The 20,475-nt window shown below is 56.8% G+C and overlaps 1 protein-coding gene across 2 annotated transcripts in view; it reads left to right on the top strand.

Annotated features, from left to right (window-relative positions):
• Positions 1-20,475, top strand: part of PSD2 (pleckstrin and Sec7 domain containing 2) — a 73,700-nt gene that overhangs the window by 30,980 nt on the left and 22,245 nt on the right. Inside the window, exons 1-2 of one of the 2 annotated variants that reach the window (XM_058677745.1) lie at positions 5,959-6,253; positions 19,607-20,003. In XM_058677745.1, coding sequence (XP_058533728.1) covers positions 19,657-20,003 — 347 coding nt within the window. In that variant the 5' untranslated portion in view covers positions 5,959-6,253; positions 19,607-19,656. Of the gene's footprint in view, positions 1-5,958; positions 6,254-19,606; positions 20,004-20,475 lie in introns of those variants that run through there. The other variant, XM_058677744.1, reaches the window with a different exon arrangement.

The raw sequence follows: 20,475 nt of genomic DNA, 5'->3' as shown, positions 1-20,475 counted from the left end.
GCCCAGAGCCCACCCCTGAGTGGCCTGGGCCCCGGTGCAGGTGAGGTGGCGCAGGTAAAGCGCTGACCAGGAAGCGGAAGCTGGGCTCTACCGTAAACTGGAGGTGAGTCTGCCTTTTTCGCTTCGGGAACTGTAGTGGGAGTGACAATGAGATGACCAGTGTCTCCACCATGGACAGTCGTCACGCGGACCCGAGAGGGCAGGGCCACGGTCGTTCGCCACACCGCCCTCACCCTGCCTGGTGCGCCGGGGCCAGAGCGCAGTTCTCGTGCGCACCGGCAAGTGGCGCCCGGCCCTAAAACATCCCCAGTGCGGGGCCAGCACCCTTTCTTTTCAATGGATGTCTTCTGCCTCAGGCAGGAGGGGCCCAGATCACCATGTCGGTCTTCCACCCGTAGTGGTCAGAGCAGAGCCTTAGGAGGCCTGGGCAACCCTGACCAAGTCCTTAGGTGAGACCGAAGAAAGGACTCCCAGAAGGAGCGAGCATCACGACCCCGAGGCTGGGGGCTTAGGGCGCTCCTAGGGCTGACGCTGAGGCAGGGCTTGGCTCCTAGGACCTCCATTCGCTTTCTTTCCCAGTGTGGATCTGCCCTTCGTCCAAGACACCCAAGCCACGCTGGGCCGCCATCGGCTGCTCTGACAACTCCGAGTGCGACCAGCAGAGGAAGGCAGAGAGCCGCGCAGGCCGGCCCTGCTCTCCTCGCAGCCCGGCTTGGCGGTGCTGGACAGGACTGGACATGTCCGGGAACTTCCGCTTTGAAGCCAGGCTTGCTCTCCTATGGTCGCACGGCTTCTTGAGAGAACTAGTGGGGTGAGGGGAAGGTGAGCTCCAGACCTAATTCAACCCCAGCCCCGCGCAGCTCCACCTGCTGCCTGCAGTCCTAGCACCTGCCCATCCCTGGGTGGGTGTGGGCGCTCCGGCCATGGGGTCGACAGAAAGGGGTCCTCCCGCAATGCTCCCACGGTCCCAGGCCCGAGTGGCTGGAGGAACTGTGAGCAGCAGGGGCGTGTCCATGCCAGGCCACCCTGGTTGGTGGCAGCACTGCCCTGGCCTGGCGCCCAGAGGCCCACAAAGGCTCTCAGATGAAGTTGTGGCCCGGCGGACTGTGTCCTGGGCCTGTGGCTGGCTACTGCTGGGCACAACAAGTCCCTGGCACTCCTTAGGGGGAGGTGTTGTCCTCTAGCCTGGGGCCAGAACTGGCAGGGGCCAGGTTGCGGGGGCAGGGAGAGTGGGCTCCCTTCTCTCCTGCTCATGGCATCCTCATGGCAGTGCCTGGGAACGTCCACCCCTCCCCATTCTTCCTTCTGGCCAATACAGGCGTGCCCAGTGATGTTGTCCTCATCTCCAAGCCCTGAGGTGCCCAGATCACCCCCGCCCCATGCCAGCACCCCAGAGGCTCTCGGCCTGAGCTCCCTACTCCCCACCTGCCCTTAGGGGTGGTGTCAGAGCTGCCTGTATCCCCCATATGATGCTGTCTGTGGCCTTTCACTCGTGTGTTCTTTGGTCATGGGATTTTGGGTGGCCACCATGTGCCAGCCATGGGCTTAAGGAGAAGCTAGGGGGCTCAGGACATCTTCATGGTGGGGCTGGGCCATGCTGCTAACTGGGGCTGGAGGAGGAGTGTGTTCAACAGTGTGAGCAGTCAGTGCAAAGGCCTTGAGGGGGGAGGGAGGCACATGTGTGTAGAGGAGCCCAGGGAAGCAGCTTCAGGTGACAGAGGTCAGGGATGGCCAGTGGGCCACAGGGGGCGGTGCCAGGTGGCCAGCACAGGGACTCAGATTCATGCTGAGAGCTGAAGGAGACACCAGCAACTTTGCAGCATGGCGCAATCTGACCTCATTTGTGTTTCCCAGGGTTCCTCTGGCTGCGGTGTTGGGAATGTTAAAAGAAGGGGTGCTAAGGGGTACTGCAGTCAACCAGGGGACGGCGGAGAGTGGCTGGGGCTAGGGTGGCAGCAGTGTGGGACGGGGCGGTGTGTGAGAAATGGTCCAGGCTAAATGTGGAGCAGGAGAGAGAGACAGAGACAGAGATAGAGACAGAGACAGGGGCAGGAGGACTCCCAGGGAAGGAGGTTGGGGTGCGTTGGGCTGGCGCTGCTCCCAGGGAGCCCTTCCATCACCCTCACCTCAACGGGAAGGCTCAGGCTGGACAGGCACACACTGGCAGCTGGCCGGCTGGGCTGGGCAGGCTTGCATGCTCCTCCCTTGGGGAGAGTGAGGTGGAAGTGACCGAGACCTGAGCGCCGAGGCATTCGAGGGTGAGGGCGGAGAGAAGCAGCCCTGGAAGTCATAGGCCGACTGTCTTATAGGGAGCAGCAGGTGTTTGCTGGGCCAGAGGCACACTGGGTCAGAGGGTCTGTGCACTGACCCTTGGGTTTTCTGTCATGAATGTCACCCAGCACTGGGTCTGTCAGGAACCCTTATGCAAGTGTCAGGAAATGGTGGCCATGCCAGCTGGACCTGGCGATGCCTGCACACCTAGGGGGGAACATGCTGGTGGAGAGAAAATGGTGTGTTTCCCTCCCCTGTCCCCTTGCACCAGCAGCTGCAGCCTGGTGCCAGGGTATGTGGTGGGGGGAGAGGCCGGGCCTCTGTCATCCATGTGGTCTGGTGCAGTGTCCAACCTGCACACTCATGCCCAGTAGCTGTGCCATTGTGTTTGCTGAGTGGTGTGAGTGGGCTGTATGTTCGTGGGACCATAAGCATGGGATTGGGAGACAGACCAGAGACGGTGACTAGGGGAGGCTTTGGAAGAAGCTTTGCCAATGGGGGAAAGAAAAATGGGACAGTAGCTGGACAGTGGAGAGGGTGGGTAAAGGGAGGCAACCCAGCTGGGGAACCAGTGAGAGCAAAGTGGGGCTGTATGGGGAGGAGGCTTCCAGTTTGTCAAGGATGAGGTGGAACTGTCAGACGACGAGCCTGACCAGGGAGCTGAGCCCTTGGTCATGGGGTTGTTTGGCCAGGGAAAGGTTCATGCAGGGCTGGGCATATGACAGGTGCTACCAAGGGCTGAAGGATTGGCCTGGGAAATTTCTTCCCCACTGCCCTCCCCTGGCTTGGAAGATGGGAGTATTGGGTGTTTTAGAGACCCTCATGCCAAGCTTCCTTAAGACAGGTCTGCTGTCTTTCAGGAGGTAAAAGTAGCTGCTGGTGGGGGAAGGACGAATGGGGCGGCGGTCACGCTGCAGTGGGGTGAGTTGCTGCCTCTACTTCCCATGCGGCTCCCTGCTAATACACCTGGCAGGCACCAGAGGATGGGCAAAGTGCTTGGGCCCTTGATACGCAAGGGGTGAGTTCCTGGTTTCTGGCTTCAGCCTGGCCCAGCCCTGGCTGTTGTGTGAATTTGGGGAGTAAGCCAGCAGGTGGAAGGTAAAAAAAGAGAGTAGCTACAAGGGATAAGTACCATAGTTCTGTCTCCTGTCTGTGGTCCTTGTCCACGGAGCCCACCCCGACAAGGCTGCCCCCTGAACTAGTGCCACTTGACTGAGGACAAGGGGAGTACAGGGCAGGGGGCCACATAGGACCTCAGGTCTCCTGGCTCCTGGAACAGGTGTCTGCCTCTATTCCCTGCGGCTGGGCAGGGATAAAGTTCTGTGCCCCAGCCCTGCCAGGCTGGGTGGAGACAGCTCAAAAGACAGAGTCAGCTATGTATTAGCCACACTGGGTGCCGAGGCTATGCGCAGCGTGGCAGACAGGGGACCCTCCACCCACTGCAGATGGTGGGGGTGTGGAGGGCATCTAAGGGCCAGGTCTCGTGCTGCCCCTCTCCAGGCCCACTCGAGAGGGCCTCCTGCTATCTTCTTGGGGTCCCTGAGAAGCCTGGAGGGCTGTGTGCCTTACCCTGGAGGCCCAGGGTCCCAAGGAGGAGGAGTGTGGACCGGAAGCTTCTGTTACCTCCACCTTCCCCCAAATCCCCTGCTGGCTGCTGTTTCCCCGACCCACTGGTAGTAGAGAGAAGCCACACCCGTCTGTCCCCTAGCAAGAGCCTGGACAACCCCCCCCCCCCCACACACACTATTTTGCTTATTTGGGAGACAGATTTGTGGAGAGAAAAGGAAAGCCAGCGACATTTTCTGTGCACTGGGTTGGTTGCAACAGCCAGAGCTGGGCTGCTCCGAAGCCAGGAGCTCTCCCATTTGGATTCAGGGTCCCAAGGTCTTTGGGTCATCCTTTGCTGCTTTCCCAGGCCATTTTTGAGGGAGCTGGATGGAAAGTGGAATAGCTGGGACACGAACCGGCACCCATATGGGATGCTGGCCCATAGTAGGAAGCTTACCGTGCTGTATCACTGCATCAGCCCCTAAACATGTGCTCATCCTGTTAGGCTCTGTGGGTTTGATAGGTGGTGGAGGGCTGTGACACAGGTGCTGTCTTAGCTGCCAAGTTGTGTCTGCAGGTTCAGACCCCTGGGATATCAAACAAATGACTAAGGCTCCCGGAGCCTCAGTGTTGTCATCTGTAAAATGGGTCACAGGATTGTTAGTGAGCTGTGGGAAGCATATGGTGTGGACTCTGGCATGGGGTGGATGTGTAATTAAGAGTGAAGATGGGGTCTGGCATGGTAACCTAGCAGCTAAAGTCCTCACCTTGCATGTGCTGGGATCAGCAGACAGATCTTCCTCTCTGTCTTTCCTCCTCTCTGTATATCCTCCTTTCCAATGAAAATAAATAAATCTTAAAAAAAAAAGGGGTGGGCCCAACATGATAACCTAGTGGCTAAGGACCTTGCTTTCATGCACTGGGATCCCATATGGGTGCTGGTTTGTGCCCCGGCTGCTCCACTTCCCTTCCAGCTCCCTGCTTGTGGCCTGGGAAAGCAGTCGAGGACGGCCCAAAGCCTTAGAACCCTGCACCCTCATGAGGACCCAGAAGAAGCTCCTGACTTCGGATCAGCTCAGCTCTGGCTGATCACTTGGGGAGTGATCCAGAGGATGGAAGATCTTTCTGTCTCTCCTCCCTATAATTCTGACTTTCTAATTGAAAAAAAAAATCTTTTAAAAAGAAAAAAAAAAAGTGGTGGTAGCACTGTAGGTGATGAAGTTCCCATTCCAGCCTGCCTGGGCATGGCCACTTCAGCTGCCCCTACTGTCACTGTTGTCCTGCAGATGCCAGCCCCCTGCCCCTGGGTCCACACAGTCCCCCGTTTCTCAGAGTCCCTGCCAGTTTGCACTGTATCTGGAAAGAAGGTGGGAGAAGGCCACTCCTGGGACAGAGGGGCACTGAGGTAAGGGTGGGAGGGTTGAGAGTCACCTAGGCCTCACAGTACTGGGCACACGGCAGAATGTCTGCAGGGCAGTGGGGTAGAACCAAGGAGGACCAGGGCAGGGTGGGATGGACCCCCTCCCTGCCTGACCTCACTCCTTGCAGAGACTGGGCCTGCTTCCTACCCCCTCAGCCCCTGTCCCCTCAGCCCTGTCCCATCCACGGAGGTCTCCTTGCACCTTCCCACCTGGTGCTGGGACTCACCTGCCCTGGCACCCCTCCTAACCTCCATGCCTGCAGGGTCTCTCCTTTGTCCCTCTCTCAACCCCTCACCTCCGGGCCAGCTCTTCTCCCAACTCCTCTTCTCACACAACCCGTACCCCCACACTCCCAGCCTCTACTCGGCGCCTTCCAGGGGCAGGTGTGGAGGGTGGGAGGGAGGCAGGTACCCAGGGACAGCGCACGGACCCGCCTTCTCCACCTGCGGGGGAACGTGCGTTCGCCTCCCAGGGGCTCTGGGCCGGGGCGGAGGATCCTGCCCCGGGACCAGAGTGGGCTCCGGCCTCGGCCTGTGGGGCAAGGACAGATGTCCCCCTCCCGCGCTCTCCTGGCTTGGAGGGGGCGGAACCAAACGCGCTCCCCTCCCCCGCTTTCTTAAAGGGCCCGGCGCGCAGCCCTGTGGGGCCGGGGGCCCGCACACTCGGTGGTAGTGGCAGGGAGCGTGGTGGGCGCTCCGGCCTGACCGCGGCTAGCGGGTGGCCCGGCTGGGCGCCGCCAGCACCCCAGGGCCCCGCGTGCACCCGCAGTGGTCCCCGGCACGCGTCCCCGCCCTTCCCGCCCTTCCCGCCCCTCCCTCCGCCTCCCCTCCGTCCCCTCCCTCCTGCCGGCCGTCCACCCCCCCAGCTCGCTTCAGCCTCTTCACAGCAGCGGCTCTAGCACCTGAGGGGACAAGGGCGGGCGCGGGCAGCTTGGGCAGCTTGGGCAGGCGGGCGGCGGCCTCCGCATGGCCCCTGCCGTGAGAGGCTGGCCCCGGCGGCTGGGACCACAAGCGGTGAGTAGGGCTGTGGAGGCACCCCAGCTCCCGGACCCCGCCCCTCCCCTCCCGGAGCCTGGGTGGGGGCGGGGAGGGGGGTGGGGGCCTGGGGGAAGGGGGCGCCCTGGGTCGGGAGGGGAGGTGGACCATACGGCGCCCCCCTCCACCCTCGGTGTCCACTGGGGTCTCTAACAAAGCTGCATTGGAGATCAATTCCGCGGTGCATCCGAAGGATGCGGTTGTCATGGAGATGGGGCAGCGAGAGGAAGCCCGAGATGGCCGGGTCTGGGCCAAGGAGTGAGGGCGCTGCTAAGAATTCATCCCAGCCTGCGGGGAGGGTCGGGGCCGCCTCCTATCTGCCACCTACCTTTGTAGTAGCCTAGGATAACTGTGTGTGATTGGGGTGCCAGTGGCACCGCGAGAGTGAGAATTTGGGGTGCTGGGTGTTAGGGGCCTGCCAGCAGCCACCTCAGCTGCCCAGCAGCTTTGAGGATTTATTTCTGTTTCCAGTTTCCCAACTTTGACAGCCTGGCTTGGCAGCCAGGCCTTCTGGAGCAGGGGCTGGCATGGGGGCGTGGCAGGCAGCAGGCAAGGCCAGAGAGGCACATCATGGCCATGGCAGCCACAGGCAGGGAGGGTTCGTTGCAGGGCTGCTGAAGGTGGAGTGGGCAAGGGGTCCAGAGGTGGGGACCATATGCCACAGCTTGCTGTATCCTGGGATAGGTGTTCTGGGTTCCTGCTGATCTTGTAGGATATAGAGATTGCCTGGATCGAGAACTGGGGACCAGTGACTGATGCATAACCCTTTGTTTTGGGGCCACCTTGGGGGTGTCTGGAAGAGAATGGAGGATAGAAGCTGCTGTCCCAATGGCCCAGGGTCTCAAGCTCCTGGCAGGCCCAGGGTCAGCTGGATTGTGCTGGGCAGGGAGCTGCGCAGGGGTTTGGCTGGGGCAGCTGAGTGGTCTGGCTCTGCCTGCGCTTGCCTGGGTTTCCCTGGCTCCTTCCTGCAGACCTTGAACAAGAGCAGCTTGGTGGGGCTGCCAGGAAGCTGACGGGATGGTAGGTAAGGGCCACTGGGACCATCTCGCAGTCCAACTCTGACCTTGGGTAGAAAAACTCACCCATCTACCCCCTGCCTCTCCTGGGTGGGGGGTGGCGCTTATGAACCTGTCTCCCAGGGAAGCTACAAGTTGTGAATTAGTGGAACGCACCAGCTCCCTGCTCCCCTTGTCTCTGAGGAGTGATCCGTTCGCTCATAGTCCCTCTTGCAGGTGTGGCGTTGGGCAGTAGCCCTTAAGAGGGGTTACTGTCAAGTTTGCTGCTGCTGAAAGTATGGCAAATCCCAAGGGAGGGCCAGGAGCCCCTGGGTGCCATGCCCCAGTGCCCAGCTAAAACTAGAGGGGTGACGAGTATGTCCCTGGAGCCTTTTACAAGGTTGACATCTCAGTGCCTGCGGGGTCTATATCCTGCAGCCCTGGAGGTCTGTAGCTGGCCAGCTCTGGCTTGCCGATCCCCCAAGCAAATCCCACCATTAATGCTTCCCGGGCTCTTTCCTAAAGGTAGAAATCGAAGTGGCCATGAGGGATGACTTCTGGTTCTCACCAGCAGGGGCTGGGGCAGACACCCTGGGCAGCCTCTGTGCAGGGAAGCCCTTAAGAGGGAGGCCCTGCCATTCCCTCCTCACCACCCCACCCCACTTTGCTGAAGGGCATATTGAGGCACAGGCAGTCACCTCGTTGGGAGATGGAGAAGAAGGGGTCTGCATGGGGTAGAGCTGCTCTGGCCCGAGTGCCCGGAACTGTCCTCTTGTGTGGAGCTGCACTTTAGGAAGGAGGTGGTACTTAGCACCTCTCTGACTAGGGGGTGGGCGGGGCGGCCTAGGCACTGAGCTGGGGTCTGCTGGGGAGGTGTGACTGAGGCATTCCCGTTTTGCGCTGGACGCGGCCTCTCGCAGCTGACGATGCTCCAGACCCGCCTCTGCCAGATGGTCTTTTCCAGGAAAATCTGTTTTGAGCGGCATCTTATGTCTGAAACTCCATATTTAGCCTAGCTCCTCACTCAGGAGGATACACTCAGGCTGTCTCCGCTGGAAGGGTGTTGTTTTGGGGGGAGCAGGATGGGCCTGGGGCCAGACCTGGCTCCTTTCCAGTTTTGCAGCACTGGGAGAGGGATCGTTGTTCTGCCCCAGGGGTATGGCTACATAATGGTCTCCTTCCGGCCTAGTCCTTGCAGCCCTACAGGCTGTGCTCACAGGTGAGTCGGCCTCCTGGTGTGTGGGTAGTGAGCTCCTCTGGGGCTGTGCCTGCCTGTCCTGGGGGACTCCGACTTCCACCCCACAGCCCAGCTTGGGGCAGGACTGGAGGCCTGGAGGCTGGCCTGAGGTCTTCTCTGACTCCAACTCCTTCCATCTCCCACCTAACTTTGTCCTGACAAAGTTAGCAGTGAACGCCCACCCTTCTATCCTGCAGCTAAAACTATCCAAAACGTGGACAATGCCAGTTGACATTTTGCCATATTTGTTTGAAAGTCCCTTGCGGACACCACAGCACTGCACCTTGAAACCCTTCAGCAGGAATTTCCCATGACAAAGACGTTTTTCTCCTAAGTGACTGTACTATTATCACACCCAAGAGAGTTAGTAATGATGCAGTTTCACCTGATACATAGTGCACAGACACATTTCTCTCATTGTCCCAGTCTTGTCCTTTAGGGCTCCTTGTCTTTTTTTTGGGGGGGGGCGCTTTTATGTTCTTTTAAATCTGGATCAATCCTTGATTCTTAAAGTTTTGCTTCACGACCACTGCCTGGTTCAGGTGTTGTGGAGTGGGTTAGAAGCTCTGGGAAGCTCCAGGTTAGACAGTTTGGGGCAGGAGCGTGACATTGTGTTCTCGGCTTCACAGCAGGAGGCATGTGTTTGTAGCATGTTCTGTAACAGGTGGCACAAGACTAGGTCCTTACTGGGTGGTGCCTGTGCTTCCATTGTGTTAGTCCACCTGGCCAGTCATGCACGAGGGGTCCGCATCCATGGCAAACTGACCAGATCCCTACCTGAGGTCAAGCTGCCCTGAAGGGGGCCTCAAGGAGCTCACAACCTTGACCTTGAGGATAGGGGTGGGGCTGAACAGCAATCCAGGCAAGTGGGGACAAGGGGAGACCCAGAGAAAGGAGTAAGGGGTTCGATGAGGGGAGAGGCAGTAGGGTGGCCCAACAGAAGGTGGGCCCAGACTGCAGCTGGCCTGAGGAGCTAGCTTCTCCCCCAAGGACACTGGGAACCACAGAAGGTTTGGAAGAAGGTAAGAGGGGGCACTTTGAATTGTCAGGAAGGGGCTCTGAGGAGGAGGAGGAGGAGAGGGGTCGGCTGGGCCAGTGGGTTAGAAAAGAGACCAGTCACAGGGCTGGTACTGAGTCCAGCACTAAGTGCCATGGCTTGGGTTCAGGTTTGCTCTGCAGCTGGGTAGCTTGGGGCCCTGCTTGGGTCCAGGATGTGGTAGGTGGGGGTGAAAGGAAGGAGATGGAAAGAGAGGGAGTTAGGAGGCAGAATGGGTGCATCTCGAGATGGAGAGGGTGGTCAGCAGTGGAGGGGTGGGCTCCAGGCTACAGCAGGCAGGGGCTGGAGCAGCCAGCCACCCCCCCATGAAAGTCAGCTTGAGCAATCCCTTGTCTACCCCACTGGGCTTACGTCTTGACTTTATCACACTTGCCTGGAGGAAGCCCAGCGTGGGTTAAGTCCAGCATCTGGCCTGCTCCAGGCTTGTGCTCTGTGGCTGAATGGGCCTGCGATAAACTGCTACACAACATGGCCTCACATCAAGTCCAACCCTGTGGACTGTGGATGGGTTCTGAGTGTGCTCCAGCAGGAACCCGGAGCCCATTGCTTCTGTTGTGCTGGATGCCTATTGTGCACTTTCTTCTGCCCTCAACCCCGACTTCTCTTTACCATCTTCTACTTTTGAGAAAATAGGAGTCATGGCATTTTGTTCTACAGTGCCCCCCACACCCCAGGAACCCGCAGCTGTGCTCACCACTGTGCCTTCCTCCTGTCATGGTGGGAGAGCTGACCTGCCCCTGGCTAAGCCTCCCTCTCCATCTGCACTGGATGCTGTCCCCTTGGACCTACTGGAGGACATTGCTCTATCAAGTGCCTCGCTGACATCATCACTTTAGCTCCTGCCATCAGCAGCTATCTCTCCTGTCCCACAAGATTGCTCTCTGTCCCCACTTGTCCTTTCCTCCACTCCCTGTTTTTTTTTTTTTTTTTAAGATTTGTTTATTTTTACTGCAAAGTCAGATATACGGAGAGGAGTAGAGACAGAGAATGATCTCCGTCCGATGATTCACTCCCCAAGTGACTGCAACAGCCGGTCTGTGCCAATCCGAAGCCTGGAACCAGGAACCTGTTTTGGATCTCCCATGTGGGTGCAGGGTCCCAAGGCTTTAGGCCGTCCTTGACTGCTTTCCCAGGCCACAAGCAGGGAGCTGGATGGGAAGTGGGGCTGCTGGGATTAGAACTGGTGCCCATATGGGATCCTGGCGCGTTCAAGATGAGGATTTTAGCTGCTAGGCCATCGCACCGAGCCTGCCCCCCACTCCCTCTTAACTCCATCCCCATTGGGCTTTTACCCCTCCACCCCACTGATCGTCAGGACCCTCTACCTTGCTGCACCTACCCAGTGGCTAATTCTTAGTCCTCATCTGTTGCGTTTGACACCTTCCATCTCCCTCTTTCTTGATTTAAGGGGACCCCAGTCCACTTTTGTGCTCCCACCCTGTTGACTGGTCCTCCTCTCTCTCTCATTTTTTTTTTTTTGAAGATTTATTTTATTGGGCCCGGCGGCGTGGACAGTCAATCCTGAGTCACACCTCTGTTGTGAGCTTCCACATCCATATGGGCGTCTCTGCTCTTCTGCCTGCTACACAGTGCCACCCAGCTTGCCCCAAACTGACTCCCCAAATCATCCTTCCTAAACCTGGTCCATCCACATAGCCCTCATCTTGTCAGTGGCTATTAAATTCTTTATATCGCCTGTTGGAGGCGTTTCCCACATGGGTGGCAAGGAGCAAGGTGCTTGAACCATCACCTGTTGCCTTCGAGGATGTGCATTAGCAGGAAACTGGATCAGAAGAGGACCAGTATTGTGGCACAGGAGGTCCTAGCTGCTCCACTTCTTGTATTTTTTTTTTATTTTAATTTTTTTCTACTGCTCCACTTCTGATCCAGCTCCCTGCTAATACACCTGGGAAAGCAGCAGAAGATGCTCAAATACTTGGGATGCTGCACCCCCATGGGACACCTAGATGGAGCGTTCTAGGTTCCTGGCTTGTCTGCTGCAGCCGTACGGAAAATCAACCAGCAGACAGAAGATTCTCTCTCTCTCTTTCTCTCTTCCTGTCTGTCACTCTGCCTTTCAAATAGATTAGATAATTTTTTTTAGGTAGAAATGAAGGAGCCAGAACTCAAATCAGTCTCTCCACTATTGGGTGTGTCCCAGGTGGTGGCATACCTGTCAGCCCCCTTACTGTTGTGCTCTCATCAAGGTGGCCATGCCTTTGGCAGCCCCCGACCTGAAGCCCTAAATGGGGGCACGAGAGGACCTAGAGGAGGGGGAAGGGATGGGGTTGGGGTGTGGGACACAGTATGGGAGGGATCCAAGATAATCAATGCAGACTTGAGGAGAGGGAGGAAGATCAAGGGGAGGAGAGAGGCAGTGGGGTCTGGGGAGCTTGAGGCTCTGGAGTAGGAGGTATGTGTAACTGGCTGGAGGGAAGGGCCACTAGGTGGCTGGGGTCGCCTCTTGGCTGTGGAGCTTGCTGGGAGGGGACTGCTCTGGCCAGCTCAACACCCCAGGGTCTGCCTTACCCAGGTCTGTGGGCCAAGGCAGGCTTGGTTGGCTGCTGTCATACTGCTCAGGACGTGGCGATCCTTGGGATCCAACTCTCAGCTCCCAGGCTGGGGGGTCACCTGTGGCCTGCAGAGCGAGACGAGTCCCGGGTGCTGTCAGGAGCTCTGGGAGGTAGAGCAGGGATCAGTGTGGCTGCTGACTCCTCTACCCAGGGTGAGCCTGGTCCTCTGTAGCTCACAATGATTCACATTCCACCCTGCAGGGAAATCAGCTGGGGGAGTTGCCAGCTACAGGCGTGGTTTTAGATATGACAGCAGATGTTGGTTATGGATGTCGTAAATCAGTATGCAAATGTATGCAAATACTCAGTAAGGGAGGTTGCCAATTGGCTAGGGGGTGGTAAGAGAAGCAAGCTGGGAGATGTCAAGGAATGACCTCTTCTGAGCAGAGCCTGGGTGCAGAGTCGGGGTGGGAAGGTGGTCCCTGAGGGTCTCAGCAGGCTGTGGGGCACATGCAGATAAGATGCAGTTCAGCATTAGCCCTGGGGACCTCTGTATGCTTGACCATGGCAAAGGCAAAGTCTTCCAGATCGCCACAGCCCAAGTAGAGGCTGGCTCACCAGTAGCCAGACTGAGAGCAGAAGAGCTGGGTTTGTTAGTATCCCCCTCTGCTAATTGGCACTATGTGAAAGGGTGGCACCATGGAGGGAGCTCCAGGTTTCCGACTTTGTCCCTCACTTGGTGTGGCTCTATGCCTTGAGCCTGACCTGGGTGAGCATATCAGTGGGACCAAAATTGTGGTTGGAAAAGGGGTGGAGGATCCCTCTCTGACCTATACTCCTGGCTCTGCTGGAGCCTCCCTCCTGCCTTCAGCCTCAGCCAAGCCTCCAAAGCCACTGCTTCAGAACTCAGAGTGGACCGTTGCAAGGACAGACATCTGCAGTCACCTGCCAATGAGCCTATGCTGTGTGCTGCTCTCTGGGGCCTCCGATACCCCAGCAAGGGGCAGCCTGCTGGTTCACCTGCAGAGCCCGGGTGATTCTGGGAGGCAGAGGGTACTCCCTTCCCTAAGCACCATATTCACTCCATCCTATCTCGTCCACCTGCAGCCCTGAAAGGCAAGTGCTATTGGTATCACACATCTTTTTTTTAAATTAGAAAGGCAGATTTACAGAGAGAAGGAGAGACAGAAAGATCTGTGTACTGGTTCACTCCCCAAATGGTTGCAACAATTGAAACGGAGCCAATCTGAAGCCAGGAACCAGGAGCTTCTTCTGGGTCTTCCATGTGGGTGCAGAGGCCAAGGATTTGGGCTATCCTCTGCTGTTTTCCCAGGCCACAAGCAGGGGGCTGGATGGGAATTGGAGCAGCCAAACATGAACCAGCACCCATATGAGAAGCTGGCACTTACAAGTGGCAGATTAGCCATTGAGTTACCATGTAACTCACATCTTATGGAGAACTCTGAGGCTCAGAGGGGTGGACAACTTCCCTTGGGTCACACAGCTTGTGGGTATCAGAGGTCATGATCCTCTGAGGCACTCATTGTTGTACCAGGTGGTATATGCTTGGGAGATGGTTTGGGGCCACTCTGGAGTGTGCAGAAAGGGAAGTTCCTTATGTTCCTGGTTGGCCCCCTCCCCCTGCCTCCATGTTGTCCTGGACACTGTGTGCCCTGGGCAGTTGGGATGTTGCAAGGTACATGTTGCAAGGGAGCTGCAGGGAGCCCTGTGATAATGGGAAGCTCTGACCTGCAGGTGCTGGGGCTGGCAGAGGCTGTGGGGTGCACAGTGAGCTGTCAGATCCAGGCAGCCAGCCCGTGGCCTCCCTGACAGCTCCCTCCTGCCTGTGTTGTCACACGAGCCTGCCCTGGAATGCCCAGGCCTGACCCCACCTGAGTCCCTGGGTTGTGGAGCACATCTGATCAGCGTCTCTTCCGAGTGCTGCCTGCAGGCTGGCTGTTTGCAAGAACTGGCTTAGGTCTCCGTGCATGTGCTCTTGGGTGTGTGTGTGTGTGTGTGATGGTTTCAGCCCTGTGCTACTATCTGGGGGGACTGGGGAGCCCAGCAGTGTGGCAGGAACTCAGGGGGAGGACAGTGGGTCTCTGGGCAGAAGGCAGGCCCAGTGGTGCCGGTTTCCAGCTCCCTTTGCCAGGTAGCCCTCGCAGAGCCCCCTGCAAGGGCTAGTGCCCAACAGAGAAGGTGCAAATAGGTGCTAGTGCTTGAGTCCTGTGGATGAAAGCCTGCAAGTCTCCCTGTGTTTCAGAGTATGCAGCATCTATGTGGTGTTCTGTCTAGAATGAGACCCACAGCTCCATCAGATGCACAGAGAGGTTCAAGACCTGGAAAGGGTCAGGAGTTGGCCACGTGTGTGCACCCACAGTGCCTGCAGTGTGTATGTGCGTGCCCACAGTGCCTGCAGTATGTGCGTGTGTGTGCCCACTTGTGTGTTTGTGTATGTGTGTGCCCACCCACAGTGCCTGGAGTGCATGCTTGCTTGCACACACACACTATGCACCCACAGCTCTGTGTTACCCCTGGATCTCACCTAGTGAGCCTGCCCCTGAGCTCTCCCTGCCGGCCTTCTTTCTAGTCCCATCCCTGGGCTTTGCACTGTCCCTGATTGGGTCCCGGCCTGAAGGGCCTGTGAAATTATCCTGACCATGGCCTGGAGCTCTGAGCAGAATCTCTGTCTTGCTGCTTTTTCTCTGTAACCATGGGTATGTCCCCCAGCCTCTCAGCCTCTGCTAGAAATGGGGGTGCTGATACCTTCCAGGTCATTTATTCAGCAATATGTGAAAAAAATGCCCGCTTGGTCACAGGGGATGTGCTAGGTTCTGGAGAGACAGTCAGAAGCATGACAGTTTCTGTCTTTGCTGATCTTTCCTGACCCTCAGGAAGTAAGAACCAGATATGGAAGGGAGATTCTGCGCCTTTCTGTGCTGTGACATTCCAGAGAGAAGTGTGACAGAGGACCTGGCAGTCAGAGGGGTCAGCATCGGTGTTGAGCCCTGGATGGCAAAAGAGGCAGTCATTTCCAAATCTAGGGTGTGGTACAGGTGGTGCAAAGGCCCTGGATGGGAATGAGGGCCAGAGTGTCTGATGGTGGGGCATGATGGGGAGAGGGCAGCAGAGTCAGCTGAGGCTGGGGAGAGTGGATTCTAGGCTCAACAAGATGGCAGTCGTCAGAGGGTAGTGAGGATGAGAGGGACAGGGTGTGACTGCTGCTTGCTTGGCTCACTTGACTGCCATCTGGCAGGGCTTGGGGACTGGCGTGACTCAGGAGCCACAGAGAGTCGCAAAGGGCTTAACCCAGCACTCAGTCCTGGCCCGGCAGGGTTCGTCCATAAACATAGTTCCCATTTCAGCTGGTCCCAGAAAAGAGGCTGCCCAAGATTGTCTCAACACCCCTGCTGGGAGGTCTGGCACTATAGCCTAGCAGCTAAAGTCCTCACCTTGCATGTGCTGGGATCCCATATGGACATTGGTTTGTGTCCCAGCAGTCCCGCTTCTTATCCAGCTCCCTGTCTGTGACCTGGGAAGGCAGTCAGGGACGGTCCAAACCCTTGAGACCCTGCACCCACGTGGGAGACCTGGAAGAAGCTCCTGGCTTCAGATTAGCTCAGCTCTGGCCATTGTGGCCTCTTGGGGATGAATCAGTGGATGAAAGATCTTTCTTTCTGTATCTCCTTCTCTCTGTATATCTGCCTTTTCAATAAAAGTAAATAAATCTTAAAAAAAGATCCCTGCTGGGGCAGAACCTACATCTGACTGAGAGAGGTTGTGAAGGTAGTGTGACCCCTGACAACCTGTCATTTGAAGCCTCTCCTTGACATGGGTGCCCAGTGGCCCAGCTGCATACTGTTCCCTGTTCCTGCCTGGAAGGGGGCAAGATCTTTGCTTTTGTGAGCTCTTCTGGTGGAGGATTTGGGCCCTGGATTTTGTGGCAGAGCCTGATGGGAATCCTGTCCCTGCAGCGCATCTAGAAGCAGGAGGCCACACCTGGGTGCAAGGTGCGGCTGCCCATGGCATGACCTCAGACAAGCCTCTCTGGCCTCTGTGCCTCAGTTTCCCCTTTTGTTGGATATGGTGGAGGTGGGGCACAGCTGTCTCTCAGCCTTCATGTCCAAGGTGAGTTTGCTCATCCTCAAATCTCAGCTCTCTGAGCATTCATGATGGTAAGTTCTTCCTGTGGCACCAAAGGGGAGCAAAGGTAATATTCCCATTTCTCAGAAAGGTTCCCACAAGCCAGAGCAGAGCCATGGGTGATTCGGACTGAAGTGGTGAGACGTTGTTTTAACCTAAGCCTTCTTTTTGTGTACCCCTCTCTTGGGCTGTGCAAGAAGAGGTTCCATTTGAGCTGTTTTTGGGCTAACCTGGCCCTCATCCCAGGCAGGGACTCTGGGCCCCCCGCCCAGAGTGGGGATCAATGTGGCCCCTTGTCTGCCCACCCCCCACCCCTCAGACACCAAGGACACGGCCCAGTGCCCAGTGCTGGCAGACGGTCCATCCTGCTCCCAGCTGCAGGGGCACTGGGCAGGCAGGTAGGGTCAGGGCTAGCCTGAGGCAGCCCCTAAAAGTATGTGTGTGTGTGGAGGTGCTGGTGTAGGGGTCTCTCCAGGGGTCCCTGGTTTGGCCATAGCCCTGGAGGTGGGGCTGGTATAGCCTGAATCTCAGAGGCAGCCACTTATACTCTCAAGCTTCAGGCTTCCCTGAGGGCTCACACAGAGGCTTGATCAGAGTTAGGGAACTGCCTGGACCCCTGGTTGTGGGGGCCTGTGGGCTCCCTGGTGGGGTCAGCTGGTGCTCATTCAGGCCCTGGGATAGCTGCTGCACCAGCAGGCCAGGGACTAGAACTCACGCCTTGGGGGTGGGGCCGAAGGCCCTTCTCTCCCCTCTCCTTTGTAAATGGCCCCGCCTCCCCGGAGGAGTCTCTGTGGAGGAGATGACCCGTCCTTCCTCTGAGTAGAAGGAACAGATAGAAATAGCAACTGCAGCAGCGGGGATTTAGGGCGGACCAGAAAAGATCCCTTCCTCATCCTGAGCCCCAGGGGGCTGCCCGCGTCCTGGGAGCAGGGCCTAGATATTCTAGAAACTGCCTCTTCTGATGGTTTATATCTGTGGGATTTTTTTTTAAGGTCAAGTCTTGCTCTCCAGCAGTAGCCCAAACTCTAGGAGGCAACCATAGGGGTTGGGGCTGGAGCTCAGAGAGCCTGGCCCACTCGCTGTGTGCAAGCCCAGGGTGTGATGAATTCTACCTGATGGGACCAGAAGCCCCTGGAGGAGCAGACCCCCTGCCTCCCCAGTTCATCTCCACCAAGTGGAAAGTTCCTCCCAGAGTCCAATGGGGTGTTACCCACACTTGCCTCCTTGTAACAGTTTATAAAACCCCTTCCTGGTAGAGGTAGGTTCAGGAGGCCTGGGGTGGGGGCTCAGAGGTCTGTATTTAACAAGCCCCTCAGGTAATGCTCAGGGCCTTGCCAGGGCAGATGCTCCCTAACTTTCAGTGTAGTCATGTCCCGAGGAACCCATCACAAGTCTGAAAATACTGTTTAGTTGAAAACACATGGAATGCCCTAACCTTGAACTGCCCTGGTCAGCAGCACAGCACACAAGGGGGTGTTGGTCACTGACTGGTAGCTATGCTGGTTGCTGCTCAGTCTCATGAAGGGGTATTGGACCATAGTACTCTGGTCCCATGAAGGGTCACAGTTAAAAATTCAAAGTACACCCAATGTGTGCTATGTTGATGCCATGGGAAAGCTGAAAAATTGTCAAGCTGAAGCATCGTAAGTCAGAGTGAATCTGTGTGAGAAGTCAGACTCACTTAGATCCCTGAGGCTACAGCTTGTTTTGAGAACAAGGCCAAGCCATCCCTCTGCTTTTCCAGCCTCTCCCGAACCCCAAAACCACCCTGTGGAGGAGAGTAAGGGTACTGGGGGACAGGTAGCAAGGGCATAAGAAAGGAGGAAGGAAGTGGCTCCACCAGAACTGGTGGAAATGCTTCAGGGGCAGGCTTCTCGGCAGCTCTGCAGGTGTTTAGGGGACCTAGTCTATGTCCCCAGTGGCCCAGGTCACTGCGTGGCTGGGGGCAGAAAGAGGAAGAGGAAAGATCCAGAAGCCAGGCCAGTATGCAGGGCTCTGCCTCCCTGCTGGCATCTCTGGAGGTCATGTGTGCTGGTTTCCATCCTTTACCAAATGGGTCGGGTGGTGTAGGGGGCAGGAGGGACAAGTAAGATGTGAACTTTACAGAAGAGAGAAGACCCAGAGTACAGCAGAGGGCACCAGGCTGCTTACACCCACACAAGGCCACATGACCAATGGGGTGGTACAGTGTTGTCCCAGGATGGCCATTGTGGTCTGCTCTTGAGCCCATCCCTGAGGCTGGGCAAGCTCTGGCAGGGAGGAAAATCGCAGGCCACTTCTTCTCTCCTGTCTTAGGCAGTTCTGGCCCTTCTTGAAGCTCCGGGGTGGAGCTGCCCACGCCCAGCACCCTGGACAGCGCCAAACACGGGGCTTCCCCAGGGCCTGTGGCTGTCTTCTGGTTCACCTTGGCTTTGTCCTGCTCTGAGAAAGCTCTTGATTTTTATTGATTTTCTTTTTCTTTCTTTCTCTCTCTTTCTTTCTCTCTCTTTCTTTCCTTCCTTCTTTCTTTCTTTCTTTCTTTCTTTCTTTCTTTCTTTCTTTCTTTCTTTCTTTCTTTTCTTTCTTTCTTCCTCTCCTTCCTTTCTCATCAAATATTTTTTTAAACCAATATTTTATTTATGTCGCTTGAAAGAATTACTGAGAGAGAGAGGCAAAGAAAGATCTTCCCTCTGTTGGTTCACTCCCCAAATGATTATTAATGGCCAGAACTGAGCCAATCCAAAGCTGGGAGTCAGGCGCTTCTTCTAGGTCTCCCCTGTGAGTACAGGGACTCAAGGACTTGGGACATTCTCTGCTTTCCCAGGTCATTAACAGAGAGCTGGATCAGAAGTGGAGCAGCTGGAACATGAACCAGTGCCCTTGTGTGATGTTGGCACTGCAGGTGGAAGATTAGCTTGCTAGGCCACTGTGCCTGCCCCTCCTGCCTCCTTTCTTAACTCCCCAACTAAGGCAGCCCCCACCTGGGTTTGTTTCTTGCATAACACAGATGCACTTAACTCTGGCTCCTGTAGCTAGGGCAAGAGACAGCGGGCAGAGGCTGTAGTTTGCTGCTGTCAGTTTGGGTGCTGTCCCCTGCCTTTTTCATGGATGGAAGGGATCCTGCAATAGGGCACTAGGCCTGTCTCTAAGTCCTCATCTAGGTCTCCATCAGAGGACTTTGGGTAATTCTGGAGGGCACAGCAAAGGCACAAGAGGCAGCAGAGAGGACAGGGAAGGGCATGCAAGGGACTGGCCCGAGGTCAAAGGAGAGGCGAGAGGGACTGGCCTTGGCATGAGGGGTTTTGAGGCCAGTGTCTCCCCCATCCTCCTGGTCCAGCTTCTGCTGAGCTGTGGCTCCCAGATCCTTCACCTTCTTACTCATGATTTTGTCTCTCTCTCTGCCGCCAGGTCTAGTGGAGTACAAGGAGCAGCCAGCACAGGGTAGCATAGTGGCTGCCATGGACAAAGACACATTCCCCTCTGTCCTGCCCGAGGAGGGCCCCAACCTGGAGAATGAAGAAGAAGCCACCATTTTCCAGACTGCTGAGGGCTTGTGCTGCAGCCTTGGCAGCCCAGGGCTTAAGCAGAGGGACCACCTGGGGGACACGGAGGAGCCCCCAGAGGAGCAGAATGTGGCCTCCCACGGCCTTAGCCTTGACCTGTCCCTCACCAATGGCCTAGCCCTGGGGCAGGACACAGATGCTCGGGAAGAGGATGCAGAGCCCCGGCCCTGGCGTGCTGACAGGCTGGCACGAGGGGACGATGCCTCCAGCCTCCATGCCGACACTGAGGATCCTCAGCTGGGGTGAGTGGATGTTTTGAGAGGGGTGCTGCAGGGCCCTCACATGTGGCAACTCCATTGCTTTGTGGCTTACGCCTAGTTCCTTTGTCAATCTGGCTCTTATAGACGGAGGCTTCCTATCTCCATTGTTCCCAGCATCTGGGTGTTTAGGGCTAGCAAGCTGTTTGTACCCTGAGTTTTCTGAGGGATGCTGCACTCCCTCTTTTCCCATTGGGGCACTCATGGTCTAGTGTCTTCCAAGAGGCATTGGGGAGAGATGAGCATCACAGGAAACTGTGATGATGGCCTGGGAACATGGTGTGACCCACAGGGCCCTGACCAGTGTGGATGCCTATAGTGCCCAGGGCAGGCTGGCAGGGGCATCTTTGCCAGGTAGACTTTGGTTTGGGTGGGGACTGGAGAAGAGGGAGGAAGTAGACTATTACATGTGACTAGGGTACCCCAGGAAAGGGGCCTTGTGAGAGGGGGATGTGAA

This window comes from Ochotona princeps, chromosome 19, assembly GCF_030435755.1.
Source record: "Ochotona princeps isolate mOchPri1 chromosome 19, mOchPri1.hap1, whole genome shotgun sequence".
NCBI classification, from domain to species: Eukaryota; Metazoa; Chordata; class Mammalia; order Lagomorpha; family Ochotonidae; genus Ochotona; species Ochotona princeps.
This window is presented reverse-complemented; position numbering and strand designations above follow the sequence as displayed.